This window comes from Hemibagrus wyckioides, linkage group LG04, assembly GCF_019097595.1.
Source record: "Hemibagrus wyckioides isolate EC202008001 linkage group LG04, SWU_Hwy_1.0, whole genome shotgun sequence".
Taxonomy (NCBI): domain Eukaryota; kingdom Metazoa; phylum Chordata; class Actinopteri; order Siluriformes; family Bagridae; genus Hemibagrus; species Hemibagrus wyckioides.
In genome coordinates, this window is record NC_080713.1 from 14,323,699 (window position 1) to 14,342,760 (window position 19,062).

At 40.2% G+C, this 19,062-nt stretch overlaps 1 protein-coding gene across 2 annotated transcripts in view; it reads left to right on the forward strand.

The window, feature by feature from the left end:
- Positions 1 to 19,062, forward strand: part of sema4ba (sema domain, immunoglobulin domain (Ig), transmembrane domain (TM) and short cytoplasmic domain, (semaphorin) 4Ba) — a 150,119-nt gene that overhangs the window by 117,707 nt on the left and 13,350 nt on the right. For both annotated transcript variants that reach the window (XM_058388235.1, XM_058388236.1), the window contains exons 9-10: positions 16,826 to 17,007; positions 18,229 to 18,379. In XM_058388235.1, the coding sequence (XP_058244218.1) occupies positions 16,826 to 17,007; positions 18,229 to 18,379 (333 nt within the window). The remainder of the gene's footprint in view (positions 1 to 16,825; positions 17,008 to 18,228; positions 18,380 to 19,062) is intronic.

A 19,062-nucleotide genomic window follows, 5' to 3' on the forward strand; every position in this document is an offset into this window, starting at 1 on the left:
AGCCAGTGACTCAGCTGTTCGGACATCTAAGGGAAGTTTATTCCACAACCTTGGTGCCAGAAGAAAAAAATCTTGATATATACCTACTTCTTAACCTGAGAGATGGTGGGGCCAGTCGAGCAGTGCAACTAGATCAGAGGGAGCATGGTGCAGTGTGAGGTGTAATAAGAGCTTTGAAGTAAGAGGGTACTGGTCCATTCTTGGCTTTGTAGGCAAGCATCAGTGTTTTGAATCTAATGTGTCTAGGTACTGGTATCCAGTGGAGGGAGCAAAGCAGTGGGATGGTGGGAGAGGACTTAGGCATGTTGAAAACATGTTGTGCAGCTGCATTTGGGACCATTTGCAGAGGACTAATTGCATTCAGAGGTAGACCTGCCAGTAGAGAGTTGCAGTAGTCCAGTCTCGAAATGAGGCTGATTAAGCACCTCTGCAGCCTGTGTGGATGTAAATGGCTGAAAACTTCTGATGTTGTACAGAAGAAACCAGCATGAGTGTGTCACATTTAGCAACATGGAAGGTAAAGGACAGTTGATTGTCCATGGTTACCCTAAGATTGCGAAAAGTAGCTGAAAGGGAGATCAGAGAGTTGCCTCATTTATCATGAACTGCAACAACTGAGCTGTAGAACTCCCACACCCTGTTACCTTTAATTCTGAGACATTCTCAGTGTTAAAGATCTTTATGAAGTGGGTCACATCACCTCTGATGAAGCAGGGCGTTAATGTGCAGGGTGTCTTGCCCATCAGAAAATAAATTCAGTCATTGATGTATGCCTTTAGGTCATGATGTGGGGTGAATGCCTTGACTATACCTCCAAGCAGAGCAAGGGAAAAGTCACAAACAGGTTCTTTTGGTGTAATTGCACCAGATCCCTGCCACTAAGAAAGCTATTGTGCTATCACAAGGATATTGTGACACTGTAAGGGCATTTGCACCACAGCAACTTGAACATCTTGTGCAAACAGCACTCCTTGGTACAAGATGTGCCCAGATGTTCAAGTTGGTTATTCACCACTCATTTTTTTCACCACTGTGCCTGTAGCATCAAAGCTTACTGATGAGAAGGTATTGTATGCTTGAAGCTGAGAAGTAGTCTAGTAGTGGCAGAAAAATTGTCCAGCCTATTATCACACATGCTGCCAGTGTAAGGCACACTAAGCTTCATTATTTGGAGGAAAAGAATAAGATCTTTGTCACAAGGTTCTTTGCTGCCTCTTTCTTGTTTTGCATTCCTTAAAACAACCAGATGTAACAGGTTGCTTGATTCTGGATTCCTAAGTTTCATATTTGAGTGGGCCTCTGCTGCTTGCCACAGGTGCCAGTTTTTTCCCCCTTCCTCAGCTCTTTAGACACCATCATTCAGCAAGCTCCATTCAGCCTTCTCTTTTTCTTTGTTGTGTGAAGATTTTCTTTTATTTTCTTAATTAGTCCTTGTAGCACCACAGGGCACTGATCTGGATTGCTGATACTCCAAATGAATAATTTAGTATCACATTCTGTGTAATATCCAGATATACTAAATCATTTTGGAAAACTTTTTGGATTGACCTTGGCTCTTTTAAATATTAGTGTACATGGACATTTTGTGGCCTACCATGTTTTTTTATTCAACACATTGCACAATGTACCACACTTGAGACCACAGACTTAAGATGGTGTATTTCTTTCTCTGTGTCACTATATTCCACTTCTTTTTTCCAAGGAGTTGTCCAATCTTTAGTAGGTTTGACAATTTGGAAGTGGAGGTCCTCTGTCTCTTTTTCAAGATTGTTCTGTTCTGCCTCAGTGTCCTCAGTCATGTTACATTCATCATCATTGTTGTTACTATCATCTGTCTGTAACTCAAGGATTTCCCAGCAGTTTTTTGCAGACATTTTCATTTTACATTGTTCACTCAGGTCCTTCCAAACTTATTACAAAAATTATTTGTTTAAATTGCTCACCCAGGTCCTTCCAACATTAGTATTACAAATTACAAACATTGAACATTACTAGCATCCCTGTGAAATCATCAGCAATTACAGCAGATATGTTTTATACACACGTGTTTAGGAATATGTTAATGGGTTTTCCCTCGATAATATAGACAAATTTTATCTAGAGTTGTGCATATATATTTACTTTTCCATCTGTGTCTAACATATCAAATTCGAACAAATACATGGATCCTAACTAAGGTTCCTAACATCACAGATCACATGAATGTTCATGAAACATAGACAGCATAGTCTACTGGCCTGTAACCTAGCTGCAGTTGGTAAGAGGATGCTTCATAAAAGATAATATAATAATAATATATTAAATCATATAATTTTAACCTAAACTAAATGAGCACAAATGTTTATTTTGCTTCACAAATGTGCATAAATGATGCACAAATGAATGAGACCTGTTTGAAGTGGTTTGAACAAGTTTGGGGGCATTTTGTATTTAAAAAGTGATTGAGCATAAATTAGAATCAGGAAGAGCTTTACTGACAAGTATGTTTGCACATAAAAGAAATTTGTTTGTGTCACAAGCTCCAGTGCACAGAGAGAACAACAATACACAGACAATAAAAATAAAAAATAATATTCGAAATAGAAATCCACATATTTAAATAGAAAAATAAAATAAATTGTATGTACAGAATAGAATAGGATGGAATGTAGGGTGGTAACAAATAAATATAAGGTTATTCACATATTTTTATTGCACAATGGGGGGGAACATTTAACTGGTCATAACGTAGATTGCTTGGGGGACGAAACTGTTCTTGTGCCTGGCTATCCTAGTATTTGGTGCTCTGTAGTGCCAGTCAGATGGCAAAAGTTCAAAAAGGAGATGGCTTGGATGTGAGGGGTCCAGAGTGATTTTCTTAGCTCTTTTCCTTACACTGGATGTATACAGTTCTTGAAGGGTGGGCAGGGGAGCACCAATAATCCATTCAGCAGTCCGAAGCGTTCTGTAGTCTTCTGATGTCTGTTTTTGTAGCTGAGCCAAACCAGACAGTTACTGAAGTGCACAGAACAGACTCAATGATGGCTGAGTAGTACTGTGTTACAGCTCATGCGGCAGGTTGAACTTCCTCAGCTGCAAAGGAAGTACATTCTTTGTTGGGCCTTTTTGACAATGGAGTCAATGTGAATGTCCTTCAAGCCCTGAGAGATGATGGTGCCCAGGATCCTGACTGACTCCGCTGTTGTTATAGTGCTGCTCATGATGGTGAGTGGGAGGAATGCAGGGGTGTTCCTCCTGAAATCCACTATCATATCAACTGTTTTGAGTGTGTTGAGCTCCAGATTGTTAAGATTACACCAGACAGACAGCTGCTCAACCTCTTATCTGTAAGCAGACTCATCACCGCCTTGGATGAGGCTGATGACCGTAGTGTCGTCCGCAAACTTCAGGAGCTTGACAACTGGATCAGTAGAGGTGCAGTCATTAGTGTAAAGTGAGCAGTGGGGAGAGGACACAACCCTGGAGGGCACCAGTGCTGGTGGTATGGCTGTCTGACATGAATTTCCCCAGTTTCACTATCTGTGCCTATCTGTCAGAAAGCTGGTGGTCCAGTGACAGAGCTAGGAAGAGAGAGCTGGGTTAGTTTGGTCTGGAGGAGTGTTAGGATGATGGTGTTGAAGGCCGAACTGAAGTCCACGAACAGGAGCATCACATAAGTCCCTGATTTATCCAGATGCTGTAGGATGAAGTGCAGTCCCATGTTGACTGCATGATCTACCAACCTGTTTGCTCAGTAAGCAAACTGCAGGGGGTTCAGCAAGGGTCCAGTGATGTTTTTCAGATAAGCCAACACCAGTCTTTCAAATGACTTCATGACCACAGACGTTAAAGCAACAGGTCTGTAGTCATTAAGTCCTATTATCTTGGGTTTCTTTGGGCTGGGGATAATGGTGGAACATTTGAAGCAGGCAGGGACTTTGCACAGCTCCAGTGATCTATTGATGATCTGTGAAAAGATGGAGGCCAGCTGATCAGCACAGGTTTTCAGACAGACTGTTGTGACACCATCTGGGCCTGGTGCTTTCCTTCTCTTCAGCTTCAGGAAGACCTGATGCACCATCATCTTCACTGATCTGAAGTGCAGGAGGGAGTGGGGGGGGTGCTGGAGGTGTTAATGGCTGTGTAGAGAGATGTTCAGATCGGGTGAGAGGTGTTAACCAGGAGTTTTTAAATCTATAGTAAAACTCAGTCAGGTTTTCAGCAAGTTGTTGATTCACCTCAGTGCTAGGGGATGGTGTCTTGTAATTTGTAATATCTTTCAGGTCTTTCCACACTGTAGCAAGGTTGTTGGAAGAGAACTGGTTTTCCAGCTTTTTAGCGTAGCTCCTCTTAGCCACCCCAATGTCCTTATTCAGTATGTTTCTGGCCTGATTGTACAAGACTCTGTCCCCATTGCTGTAGGCATCCTTTTTGGCCTGACGAAGATGTCCGAGTTTTGCTGTGTACCATGGCTTATCATTGTTGCATGTTAAATAAGTCCTGGTAGGAATGCAAATGTCTTCTCAGAAACTGATATATGATGTTACAGTCTCTGTGAGCTCATCCAGATCAGTGGCACCAGCTTCAAAAATACTCCAATCAGTGCAGTAGAAACAGGCTTGTAAGTCCTGCTCTGTTTTGCTGGTCCATCTCTTTACTGTCCTTACTACAGGTTTAGCAGATTTAGGTTTTGGCCTGTATGTTGGGAGAAGATGAACCAGGCAGTGGTCAGAGAGTCCTAAAGCAGTTCTGGGAACAGAGCGATATGCATCCTTTATTGTGGTGTAGCAGTGGTCCAAAATATTTTTGTCTCTGGTGGGACATGAAAAGTGCTGTTTGATTTTTGGCAGTTCATGTGAGAGGTTTGCTTTATTTGCTTATTAAGTCCCCAAGAATAATAATAAAAAAGTCTGGGTGTTGTTGCTTGGTGTGTGCAATCTAATCAGCCAGTTGTTGTAGAGCCGAGCTCACTTGCACTTGCGGTGGAATGTAAACACTCAGGAGAATGAACGAGGAAAACTCCCGCAGCAAGTAGAGTGGTTTACAGTTGATGAAGAATGCTTCTAGATTGGGACAGCACATCATGTTCAATGCTGTTACATCAGTACACCATCTTTTGTTGATGTAGAAGCATGTCCCACCACTGTGCAATTTCCCCGATGGTTCTGCGTTGCGATCCGCTCTGAACAGCTGGAAGCCTGTCAGATGAAGCTCGTTGTCGGGAATGGCATCATTCAGCCAGGATTCAGTAAAACACAGAGCAGCAGAGTTTGAAAAATTCTTATTTATCCAGGAGAGCAGAAGTTCTTAATCTATTTTGTTCGGTAGAGAGCAGAGAATTGCCAGATGGATGCTAGGAAGCACCATTCTAAAGCTGCGCTGTCTAAGCTTGACAGGCATGTCGGCTCACTTCCCACTCTTGCGCTTCTTGAAGCATTTAAACAGTGCCGCTGCTCTGCCAACTACAATGTCCAGCAAAACGTCATTGTAATTGACAGTAATTGACGTCACAGTAATTGAAAACCGGTAGAATATTAGGTGTGGTGTGTTCTGCTGAATGTTCAGCAGTTCATCCCTGGTAAAACTGATCATGTTTGCAAAACAAAAAACAGGAAAAACTAACAAAAACAGTACACTGGAGAGCTACACACTCAAGTAGAAGATGGTGCCATAGAAGTAGATGTTTATTTGCATGTACAAATGATGCACAAAAGAACTGACTTGTTTTTTTTTTTGAAAATGTGTGTGGGGGGGCAACTTCACACAAGTCTTTATCCCATAGATTAAAGACATGCAGTGGAAAATTCCAAATTGCAATTTCTGAGTTGCAAACCTGCTGCTGAGGTAAGTCAAATGCAGCATAAACCCCCACTTATTGTACACACAATTGCAATCTCGTGAAATGGCATGATTATTTGTGTGATTTTTTTCATGCATCACAGATGTATTTATGTATCTAAAGTATGGTCTTTAGAGTTCAGTCCTAACAAATGTATCCCAAACAAACACACAGATACAAAATAAACCACCTCCACTCTTCACAACACTCCTCACAATGATATAGCTTTAAGAATGCAAAAGGTGGCTTGCAATGTGTTATTCATTAAAGGTTTGATGTCTCTGTGGCTGGAAGATAATTGGATTATCTCACTGGTTCCTGAAGGCCATTCACATCACTTCCCTGTGATGATCAGCCTTTGTCTTATAGGTCAGAGTTGCTTATAGGAGCTTAAGGGGTGTGCCTCCCAAACCTGCTTGCTGTTCCTAAATCAGGTATCAACTGCTGGACAATCAGTGATGCTGGCATTCCAGGGGAATAATGGAGATGGTAGCTGAGCAAGCACTGAAATGAAACTTGGGAAGTGAACTGTGAACAAGTTCTCTGAGCCCCCAGGTGATCAGTGGTCATGGAGGTGTGAACCCACTTTCTCAGCAGTTGACTAATTAACAAAGGAATATGTAGGGGGACAGGAAGCTGGGACTAAGTATTTTGTGGGTGTGCAATGTCCTGGTAAATTTGCCCTTGTATGGCACCTACACCTACAGGCTTTGGGAAAAATGGATTGAATGGACCAGATGTGAGTGTCTAGAGTGTATCTAGTCTATATGGGATAGGCTATAGTGTCTTTGGAATGAGGATGAAAAGAGATCAATTGAAAATTGGCAAAAAACAGGGACCATCGGGTCTGCCATGGGTTGAGATGCTAGCCTACATGCAAATACTTGATTAGTAAAAATAATGAAAGGGTGTTCAGCTCTCTGCAGCAATTGTCTCAGTTCCTCCAGGGTCAACTTGACCACCATAAGCTCTCTGTCTCTCACATCATCATTTTGCTCAGCTGTGGATAGCTTCCTGGAAAAGAAAGCTACAGGATGTAGGCTTGTCTCCCATGTACTGTGATAACTTAAAGTCCCCCAAGTCCACTATTCTCAGGAGCTCTTGGTTTCACAATTCCACTTGACTATAAACAGTTGTAGAGAGGACATTAGTCACATTTACATTATTTACTGTATAGTGTCACCCAAATGAGGCCATTCCCTCCTGAGCCTGGCTCCTCTCAAGGTTTCTTCATCATATCAATCTGGGGAGATTTTCCTAGCCACCTTTAGCCTCCTCCTGTGCCTAGCCTCAGGCTCACTCATTAGGGATAAATGTTATGAGAAATGCTTTGTGTTTATTGTTTATGTTTATTTTAGAAAAGTAATGGTGTGCTAAAAAAATTACACTTTTCTCCCTTATAATAAAGCTCATTTTCCAGGAGCAATGTAACACCTGATGAATGTTTTTCACATGGGTCTCATACATTGGGGAATACACCAGGACACTGTTAATGAGAGGCCATATGGCATATTCTGGTACTCGTGGCCTGTGGTGGTGCTAAATGTGGTCCTCCACTCGTCATCCTTATAGATCCTCACCAGGTTATATGTGCTCTGGAGCTCAAACATCACATACCTTTCAAGATTCAAGAAGCTTTATTGTCATTTCAACCACATATAGCTGACGCAGTACATAGTGAAATGAATCAACATTTCTCCAGAATCTGGTGCTACATAAACATACAGCAACATAGAGTTCAAACACAAAAAACACCACCACAGAGCTAGGACAGAAGTTTGTCTTTGCACCTAGCTGCACACTGTGCACTTTACATGGCTAACATAGCATACACAAGACAATGCAAAGAAAAAAAAAAAAAATAATAAATACAAGAAAGACAACACAAAAAACACAGGACACTTAGCACCGAAAAAGAAAGAAAAGAACATGTGTAATGGAATGTAAATGAAATAAAATAAGATAAAATGAAATTATGTAAAAAAAAAAATATTGTTCAAAAATACAACAGCAGCGGTTGAGGTAGTGCAAATAGATGCTGGAATATGTAGAGTAGGGTAAGGGTATTTAATTTGGGCATTGGTTAAGGTCTTTGTACTGTGAGCCGGGTGCTGGTTCTTTTGATGCAGTGGTCCAAGCACAAGGAGGACAAGCTCACCAGAAGTTTATGTCATGGAGTTTGAGCCATGGGAGACCCAAAATGATGGGGTGCCTTTTAGACCTGATGGCTGATCAGATGTATGGTTTCATGGTTGAGGACACCTACTTTGAGGTTCAGGGCTGGGGTCTGTGCTGTGATGATGCCTTTGCTTATGGGTAAGCCATTGATGGTTCAGATAGTGAGCAGGGTTATCAGGGGTTCAGTGTGCAGCTGCAGGCAATGGATGTCCCCTTAATCGATAAAGCAGCCTGTTGCTCCGGAGTCAGTCAGTGCTGAAAGGAAATGACAACAGCAGGTAAAACCTTAAATAATCATAGAAAATCTCATAATTTTACAAAATCTTTTGAAGATAAGAATTGGAACACACTCACAGGGTGGGTGCAGGTGCTGGGGAACCTGCTTGGGGTAGAGTGGGGTTGGTTACAGAAATGAAACTGCACTGCACTGCACTACCTGATGAAATTCTGTGTCCCTCCACAGTAAATGCATAGACCCACATGCCTCCTTCTAGCCTTTACAGCCTCACTGACCCTGGCTTACCCATTCTGGTCTCCCATGTTTGAGAGATGGTCAATTCTGTAGCAGATGGTCCAGCTTGATTGCCATGTTGATAAGAGAATAAAAGGTTAGGGGTTTGTCGTGATTAATTCTGTGAGCACAGGGCAAAATGTAGCATTAAGCACTGGTTCATCCCATGTGCTCACAGACAGAAAGAGAAAGAGAGGCTTGAAATTGTGACCTGAATACTTCTTTGGTGCTGACTTGGGTGGTGGTTAGGCAGTGGTTTGTCATAGTCATAGCCATGATGGTTTGAGTTAAATGTTCCACTTGAGCTTGGAGGTCACCAATCAGTCTCTGTTACTTTCTGTTCAGCTGTCCATGTGCCGCAAGAGCCTTATGCCAGCCCAAATCTTCTGCATGTGAGGTGAGGAATTCTTTTAAGTAAGCAGAACATGAAAGTATTATGCAAGTGCCAGACGATTTAATAAGTGAAATGTAATAATCCACAGATTGCAAAAACCAATACAATAACAATGAGCAAAAAAGCAACAACACAGGGAACAGCCTGTCCTAACCATAATCCAGCCAGTTGTTGTAGAGCTGAGCTCACATGTGCTTGCAATGGTCCAAACCATAATCCAAGTATCGAAACGAGTAAAGTCCATACCAGAGTAAACAACAATATACAAAACATGGAGAACATAAATGTAAATGGGGAACAGGTGAGCATGATTAGAAGTCCCATGATTGGGGTGTTCTTTGTTCAGTGCCCGCTCCATAGTGGTATTCATAAGGTTGCATGATGTGACCATATTATGGAATAAACAATTCCACTAAGAAATCAGAGGACAAAATGGACAAGACATTACAGCTAAGTTGCTGCAGTAATCCATGTTTCTTATAATGATTAATGTTAATGGTATATACATGTATAATGGACACAGTACTGTGCATGTGTTTTGGCTAATTCATACCTAGGACATTCATTAATTAATGCATTCCTCTTAAGTAATGGCCTCAGATTCCTCTTCTTAGCTGTCAGGAGTAGAAACCAGTGTGGTCTTCTGCTGATGTAGCCTGTCCATTTCAAGAGTCAATGTTTTGTCATTTCCTTCCTGGCAGCTGAAACCAATTTGTCATTTTCCTCTGACCACTTAACAACAAGGCATTTCCATCCACAGAACAGTTGTTCTCTATAAACTAGATACACTATATTGCCAAAAGTATTCGCTCACCCATCCAAATAATCAGAATCAGGTGTTCCAATCACTTCCATGGCCACAGGTGTATAAAATCAAGCACCTAGGCATGCAGACTGTTTTTACAAACATTTGTGAAAGAATGGGTCGCTCTCAGGAGCTCAGTGAATTCCAGCGTGGAACTGTGATAGGATGCCACCTGTGCAACAAATCCAGTCGTGAAATTTCCTCGCTCCTAAATATTCCACAGTCAACTGTCAGCTGTATGATAAGAACGTGGAAGTGGAACGACAGCAACTCAGCCACGAAGTGGTAGGCCACGTAAACTGACGGAGCGGGGTCAGTGGATGCTGAGGTGCATAGTGCGAAGAGGTCACCAACTTTCTGCAGAGTCAATCGCTACAGACCTCCAAACTTCATCTGGCCTTCAGATTAGCTCAAGAACAGTGCGCAGAGAGCTTCATGGAATGGGTTTCCATGGCCGAGCAGCTGCAGCCAAGCCATACATCACCAAGTGCAATGCAAAGCGTCGGATGCAGTGGTGTAAAGCACTGGACTCTAGAGCAGTGGAGATGCGTTCTCTGGAGTGACGAATCGCGCTTCTCCATCTGGCAATCTGATGGACGAGTCTGGGTTTGGCGGTTGCCAGGAGAACGGTACTTGTCTGACTGCATTGTGCCAAGTGTAAAGTTTGGTGGAGGGGGGATTATGGTGTGGGGTTGTTTTTCAGGAGCTGGGCTTGGCCCCTTAGTTCCAGTGAAAGGAACTCTGAATGCTTCAGCATACCAAGACATTTTGGACAATTCCATGCTCCCAACTTTGTGGGAACAGTTTGGAGCTGGCCCCTTCCTCTTCCAACATGACTGTGCACCAGTGCACAAAGCAAGGTCCATAAAGACATGGATGACAGAGTCTGGTGTGGATGAACTTGACTGGCCTGCACAGAGTCCTGACCTCAACCCGATAGAACACCTTTGGGATGAATTAGAGCGGAGACTGAGAGCCAGGCCTTCTCGTCCAACATCAGTGTGTGACCTCACAAATGCGCTTCTGGAAGAATGGTCAAAAATTCCCATAAACACACTCCTAAACCTTGTGGACAGCCTTCCCAGAAGAGTTGAAGCTGTTATAGCTGCAAAGGGTGGACCGACGTCATATTGAACCCTATGGATTAGGAATGGGATGTCACTTAAGTTCATATGCGAGTCAAGGCAGGTGAGCGAATACTTTTGGCAATATAGTGTATGATAGTGTGTAACATTACAAGATGACCAGTAGTTTCTGAAATAAACCAGCCTTTCTTCTATGAACATCCATACCATAATCCAAATCACAGTAAACATGAACTGAAGCTCTTGGCTTGTATCTGCATGTTTTTTTGCAAAACACTTCTGCCATGTGATTTGCTGATGTGCAGTTGTACAAGTGTTCATAATAAAGTGGGTATTAGTGTATATATACACTATATACATTAGTGTATATATACACTGATTGTTAACAGGGTAGACCTCTGTGTTAGTCCACATATATATATTTATATTTATAATTGCTTTTTAAAATGTCCACTGCAATGGACGGTGGGTCATAACAGATGTAAAATAATGCCATTTGAACAGAATTTGTTGGTTTGTTTTTTTTTATTTCTGGAGCATAAACTTGAAACTTTTATACGTGTATATACACTTTTTATGTGATTACTTACCAACAATCATATTTAACAATTTAACATTTCACAGTTATCCCAGGAGAACAAGTGGTCGCCAGCTGATTACTCAGTTAGTTGTTGTATTTAAAAAAAAATAAATTTTAGAACTCTTTTAAAAGTTTTTAAACTAAACCTTATGTTTCACTACTATATTTTTAACTGCAGTTAAGGAATTCTGGTCTATTTTTAATAGTCTTTTTTCATTTTCATGTCTCAACAACAACCTCTTGCCCTATTAGTGGTACTGCCTCATCCCTGACGTCCCCTGAATTGGATAATAAAATTACTTATATATCTATACCCTGCTGAATAAACATTTTTCATCTCGCTATACAATATATTTAATGCAGCATTTGTCTGAACATGCTGTTTTTGCTAAGCAAAATTGTATCCTGAGAAGCAACAAAGATCATGATCCAAAGCAGCGGGAAATGAGCCGGCATCAGGAATAAGCTGAGGGCACACACACACCATGCTCCCCTGCGTAGCATCCTGTTGGCCAATGTCCAGTCTCTGGAAAACAAGCTTGATAATCTCACTACCAAGGATGCAATCGCTTACCTCTATCATATCCCTGAGCCACCTGGACAGCAGAAATAAGAGTTCAGTGTTTATCACGTTAATTCCCTCTGTACTCATCACCAAGTTGAACATCCTGGGACTTAGCCCGTTGATGGATCTACAACTTCCTCTAAGACAGAACACAAGCATTACAGGTGGGCAAACCTGTGCTCTGTTCTGAGACCACTGCTGTACTCACTGTACACCTATGACTGTGTGGCTACCTCCAGCTCCACCACCATTGTCAAATTAGCTGTTGACACTATTGTGGTGGGCCTGATCTCCGACAATGTTGAGACAACCTACCTAGAGGAGATTAAAAACCTGGAGATATGGTGCCAGGTGAGCAATGTCCTCCTGAACTTCAGCAAGACAAAGGAGTTCATAGTGGACTTCAGCACATAACAATAGAGGAACTACTCTTACTATTGTTGGAAACTTTTTCCTTGTCGAAGCAGAGACCAGGAGAAGTTGGGATATCTTTCAAGCAGAAGTTACTCTTTATTGAGAACTCACTGTGCGTCGCTGTAGTCATCCAAGTCTGACTATAGTTCAGCACTGTAGAATTTATATTTTTCAAGGGGGAGGGATACATAGAGGTGGAGACAATCTAAATAAAGCATGCAAATGCAGTACAGGAATCAGCCCGGTAACAGAATTTCCCCAACCCTGATCTCATCAGCATAACAGTGTCATTCAAATGCATAGGTGCTAATCCAATCAGCCTCACAGTATCACCCAGACCTTCACATTATCATAGAGACAAAGACACAGCCTGGCCTTAAGATTAGCATTCACATTTAACTTGGGACCCTTCCCGGTGGTCAGGAAGTACATAAAGACAGAAGGTTAATGTCTCAGACACCTGTGCTGCCGGACTTGATCTTCTTAGAATGTCATCATCTTTACCTCAAAATGTAAAACCCAATGTACATAACTTTTTCAGTTTATTTACTATTACGTTGGAACCTAGATTTAACATTTTATAAATTTGTAATCCAACAATATCAACGGGAGCCTATTATATTATAAAAATAATTGATTTAATATATGTATTTTTTTTTCTATTCTCTTAGGACAGTCCTAAAAGCCATTTTACTACATGTCATACTGTGTACAACTGTGTATGTTACAAATAAAATTTAAATTTTAATGTAACAGCTTCAACTGTGACTTACTAGTAAGCAAACTAACACAAGAATTAGAAATTCTTAAAATTCTTATTATAAATAAAGTATTCCCCACTGACCCCACACCAAACAATGAATTTTGAAATTAATTTCTAAATGTAAAATTTCATCACCTCTCCCAAATTAGATGGAGAACATTGATGGACAATATTTTCAGATCATGCCACAGATTTTCAGTTAAATTCAGGTCTGGGCTTGGTCATTCCAAAACACAAATAATTTTTTAATTTTAATTAATAACCATTTATTTTTTAGATTTTGCCCTATATTGTTGTACTTTTTGATTTTGCCCTAGACACAAATTTCTGACAGTCTGGAACAGGTGCTCCTCAAGAATTTGCTTGTATTTGGCTTCAGCCATGTTTCCCCTGAATGAAACTAGATTTCCAGTTCTTTCTGCTGAAAGGAATTCCCAGAGCATGATGCTACTACAGTCATGCTTGATGGTACAGATAGTATTACCTGGGTGTTGGGCTATTTTTGGTCTGTTACAAAAAAAATTAAACAATTAGGTGTTAGGCTTCATAATGTCAATATAAGGCCAAAGTGTGGGCAATTTGGCAAAGAAGATCATCATATCATATCTGGACCTTCCCCAAACTGCTACAAAGTTGGAAGCACACAATTGTTTAGATTGTCTTTGAATGCTGTAACACCAGTCTCTGAAGGGCGGGGATCATGCTCTGCTTCAGTATGTTACAGTGCATGTTGGCATTCATGGTTCCTTCAATGAACTGTAGCTCCCCAGTGCCGGCAGCACTCATGCAGGCCCAGACCATGACACTCCCACTACCATGCTTGACTGTAGGCAAGACACACTTGTCTTTGTACTCCTCATCTGGTTGCCGCCACACACGCTTGACACCATCTGAACCAAATAAGTTTATCTTGGTCTCATCGGACCACAGAACATGGTTCCAGTAATCCATGTCCTTAGTCTGCTTGTCTTCAGCAAACTGTATGCGGGCTTTCTTGTGCATCATCTTTAGTAGAGGCTTCCTTGCAGACCAGTTTGATGCAGTGTGCAGCGTATGGTCTGAGCACTGACAGGCTGACCCCCCACCCCTTCAACCTCAGCAGCAATGCTGGCAGCACTCATACGTCTATTTCCCAATGATGCTGATATGATGCTGAGGATATGATGCTGAGCATGTGCACTCAACTTCTTTGGTCGACCATGGCGAGGCCTGTTCTGAGTGGAACCTGTCCTGTAAAACTGCTGTAGGGTCTTGCCCACCGTGCTGCAGCTCAGTTTCAGGGTCTTCTTATAGCCTAGGCCATCTTTATGTAGAGCAACAATTCTTTTTTTCAGATCCTCAGAGAGTTCTTTGCCATGAGGTGCCATATTGAACTTCCAGTGACCAGTATGAGAGAGTGTGAGACCAAATTTAACACACCTGCTCCCCAGGTGAATTTACTCTGTTATACAGGCTGTACACTCACTACTTTACATTGTAGCAGAGTGTCATTTCTTCAGTGTTGTCACATGAAAGATATAATAAAATATTTACAAAAATGTGAGGGGTGTACTCACTTTTGTGAGATGCTGTATGTGTGTATATATATATACATATATATTACATTTTATCTTTTATCTTTATCTTTTTTTCTGTTCTTATTCCTTTTCAAGGGTCAAAATAGCCATGTAAGCATTTCACTGCATATCATACTGTGTAAAATTTGGATTTGATTTGTTATTTTTATATATATATATATATATATATATATATATATATATATATAATGTATGTATATATATACATTTATATACATATCAGAACGAACATTATGAGCACAGACAGTTGAAAGGAATAACACTGATTAGCTCCTCATCATTGCACCTGTTAGTGGGTGGGATACACTAGGCCACAAGTGAACATTTTGTACTCAAAGTTGATGTGTTATAAGTAGGGAAAATGGGCTAGATGATTGGATCAGAGCATCTCCAAAACTGCAGCTCTTGTGGGGTGCTCCCGGTCTGCAGTGGTCAGTATCTATCAGAAGTGAAGGAACAGTGGTACGTTCCAACAGATGAGCTACTGTTGCTCAAATTGCTAAAAAAAAAAAAAAGTTAATGCTGGTTCTGATAGAAAGGTGTCAATGTATGGTGCATCACAGTTTGTTGCACTAACAACTGGCACATGAGTATCAGAACTGGACCACAGAGCAATGCAAGAATGTGGCCTGGTCTGATGAATCATGTTTTCTTTTTTTGGCCAGAAAATGAAAAGATTATCAGATTATCCTCATCCACAAATCTTTGTTCTTCTTTTAATTCATTGCATTTTAACTCTCACATCTTTACAATCTACAGATTATTTATGCCAATTTTCAATATTTGATAACTTAAAGAGCAAAGTAGCACCACTATTTAAATAGGTCATGCCTCCCACCCTGTAACATGGAGTTGGAGGATGACAGAGTGGGATCCATATGTGGAATTTATTGAATGAAAACACAGACAGAAAAATCTGTCTAAATATCTAGAATATCTATCTAAATATCTATAAACAAATCCAAAATGGCAGGCAGGGTCAAAATCACTAGAACATGCAAAGAGTCACATAATCCAAACAAACCAATCCACAGAGCAAAGGTACCAAAACACAACCCAAAATCGTAATCCATACAATGAATACAAGGTCAAACAAGCAAGAGAACAATGGCAATGGAAAGATAATGGCTCAGTAAGTAGTAAAACTAATAATACTTTGCACTGTCTAATGGCATAAGCTTGGTTCAAATATAATTAAACCCTGTTATTGTAATGACTCACCTGAGGCGGAAGGTGTAGAATCCATAAGCAAATTTATTGAAACAGAATCAGCAGGCAAAAACGTGGTCGAAAACTTGGCTAAGAAGCAGAAAACCAGGAAAGCACTCACTAGAAGCAAACAAATCCGAGAAACACAAAACTAGAGCGAAATGGTAATCAAACAGGCAGAATATCATTCACATAAATCCAAATCAGAAACAAAAGGCTTGGTATGTCTACAAGGGGACGATACTTCGCATAGCACAATGTGTGCGCGCTGTGGGGAAACCTGGAAGTGTAATTCATAGGAGTCTCAATATTCAGGAGAGGGCTCCCTCTGGTGTTCTGAATCTTGATGAGACGTGACAGTTATTAGGAGAAGTAATTTTCTGTCAAATAACGTGCTAATTCTGGAATACTGTAATAATGCCTGTTATAATGGGGAAATTGAATGGCTTTCAGTATATTTACTATTTTAAGATGTGAGTAATTTTGAACATAAAATAACAAATAACAGAGATTAGAGATCATAATGATTAATTACAAAGATGTGATTTTGCGTCTTAATCCTCACATCAATCCTTTTATAGTAGTTGTTTAAGGCTTATTAATTCATTTTTTTCTAGATACAGTCTCGACCCCTGGCATTCAAATTTCAGTGGCTTCCACTCTGATATTAACCTGCTCAGACTCATTTTGTAGTTCTGCATGTAACTACCTGTTATTTGCCAGCATTCTGTGACTTTTTTATGGATGAAAGGGAATATGTACTACATTCCGTCTCAACATTCTTTCTGCTTAATTTTTTTTGAAAATGTTTTTTTCAAATCTAGTCTCTGTCAGTGAATTTCTGCTGTAAGTGGGTAAATTAATTGTCCTCTTTTGAATCAGGTGTGTCAACTGTCTCATATCAGTTTGTGTGTGTGTAATTGTAGGGTGATAAGGGAGGAGAGAGGGTCCTGCAAAAGAAGTGGACCACCTTTCTGAAAGCACAGCTCCTCTGCTCATTGCCTGGAGATGGTTTCCCTTTTAACATCATTCAAGACATATTTGTCTTGACACCCAGTAAGGAGGACTGGAAGAGCACTGTGTTCTATGGAGTTTTCACATCTCAATGGTAGGTATTAGCAGTTTGTGACATATGTACCAGATACTTATTTGAACACTTTCACAAATGTGAATATGTAATTAATTTGTGCAATAATGCATTAGTATGAAAAGTAATGAAAAAGATTGCACTTACATTGATCAGGCATAATATTATGACCACTGACATGAAGTGAATAACACTGATTATCTCCTCATCATGGCACCTATTAGTGGGTGGGATATATTAGGCAGCAAGTAAATATTTTGTCCTCAAAGTTGATATGTTAGGAGCAGGATAAATGGGCAAGCATAACGATTTGAGTGAATTTGACACGGGACAAATTGTGATGGCTAGGATTAGAGCATCTCCAATACTGCAGCCCTTGTGGGTTGTTCCCGGTCTGCAGTGGTCAGTATCTATCAAAAGTATTCTTCAAGTCCTGTAAGTTTCTTGGTGGGGCCCATGGAAAGGACTTGAAGGATCTGCTGCTAACATCTTGGTGCCAGATACCACAGCACATCTTCAGGGTATCTAGTGGAGTCCATGCCTCGACGGGTCAGAGTTGTTTTTGCAGCAAAAGGGGGACCAACACAATTTTAGGCAGGTGGCCATAATGTTATGCCTGATCTGTGTATTTTTTGTGTGTCAATAAAGAAAGTAATAGATTAATTTAACTATTTATTAATTTAAGAAAGTTTTACATGTTTAACTGGTACAAACAGCTAAATATGGTTATGTAGCAAAAAACATTGTATTACTATTTATATGTGACTATTTTTATGTATTTAGTTTTGTTCTAGACACTTTGTTAATGTCACTGTGGAATAACAGGTCTGAAGGGTGCCCTGTGCAAATGAAAGTTTACAACACAAGTTCACTTCCATGGCATATCACATTTTATTGACCCATAGCCACTGATGTTCAGTCTGGTTTGGCTTTTGATTCACTGTGTAATACAGGGTGAAACACTGGATAGAAAAATAAATTGCAAGGAGTACACCTTAAGAGACACAAAAGAGAAAACACATTCTGCTTTGCATAGATTCTCTTAGGTCTGTAAATTCACCAAGAATGTTTGGTATTCACCAAGAATACCATGTTCATGTCCTTGTGTATTTTTAAGGTGTGTACTACTATAGGTTATAGGAGTGAAAAATGAATCAAACAGATGTCTATTGTTAAAAGCACTATACAAATAAAGTTGAAAGAAAAATTAAATGGGGGATGAATTTGTGTGTATCTTTGCAGGTATAAAACGGCAGTGGGAAGTTCAGCTGTGTGCACCTTTACTATGAGCCAAGTGGAGGAGGTGTTTAATGGTCGCTATCGGGAGGTTAACAGGGAAACACAGCAGTGGTACACCTATAATCACCCAATTCCAGAACCCAGACCTGGATCGGTATTTAACTTATCAGAAAAATCTTGTTTTAGTTGTGGGTTTTAAACACTTCATACAATCATAATATTTCATTTATAGTCCCCTCTGAAAGTAGTGTGATGACAAGGCCAATGTTTTTCTTATTGCTGTACACTTAAGACATTTGGGATTTAGATTAAAAGATGAATATGAAATGATAGATCAGAATTTCAGATTTAATTTCTCAATTAATAGGAATGTTATTCTTATTAAAAAAGATATATACATCTAGATGATCATTGAAACATGGAAATTGATGACATACCACCCAGTTTTTAGGTGAGCAGAATATTGGAACAGTCTTGGTATTTAGCATTTGTTGCAGATCCTTTACTTTTAATAACTGCATCAAGTTGGAAAACCATTGTCATTAAAATCTGTTGTCTTCTATTCTAATGCATTTCAAGCTTGTACTGCAGCTTTCTGAAGTTTAGATGTGAAACTATAAAAATATATAAATGACACAATCGGTGTGTCATTTATAATCGGAGCACATAATTGTGCAGTGGAAGGAAAATGATAAATCATTTACAAATAAATATCTGAAAGGTGTGGCATACATTTGTATTCACTCCCCCTGAGTCAATACTTAGTAGAACCACCTTTTGCTGCAATTACAGCTACAAAACTTTTGGGGTATGTCTCTACCAGCTTTGCACATCTAG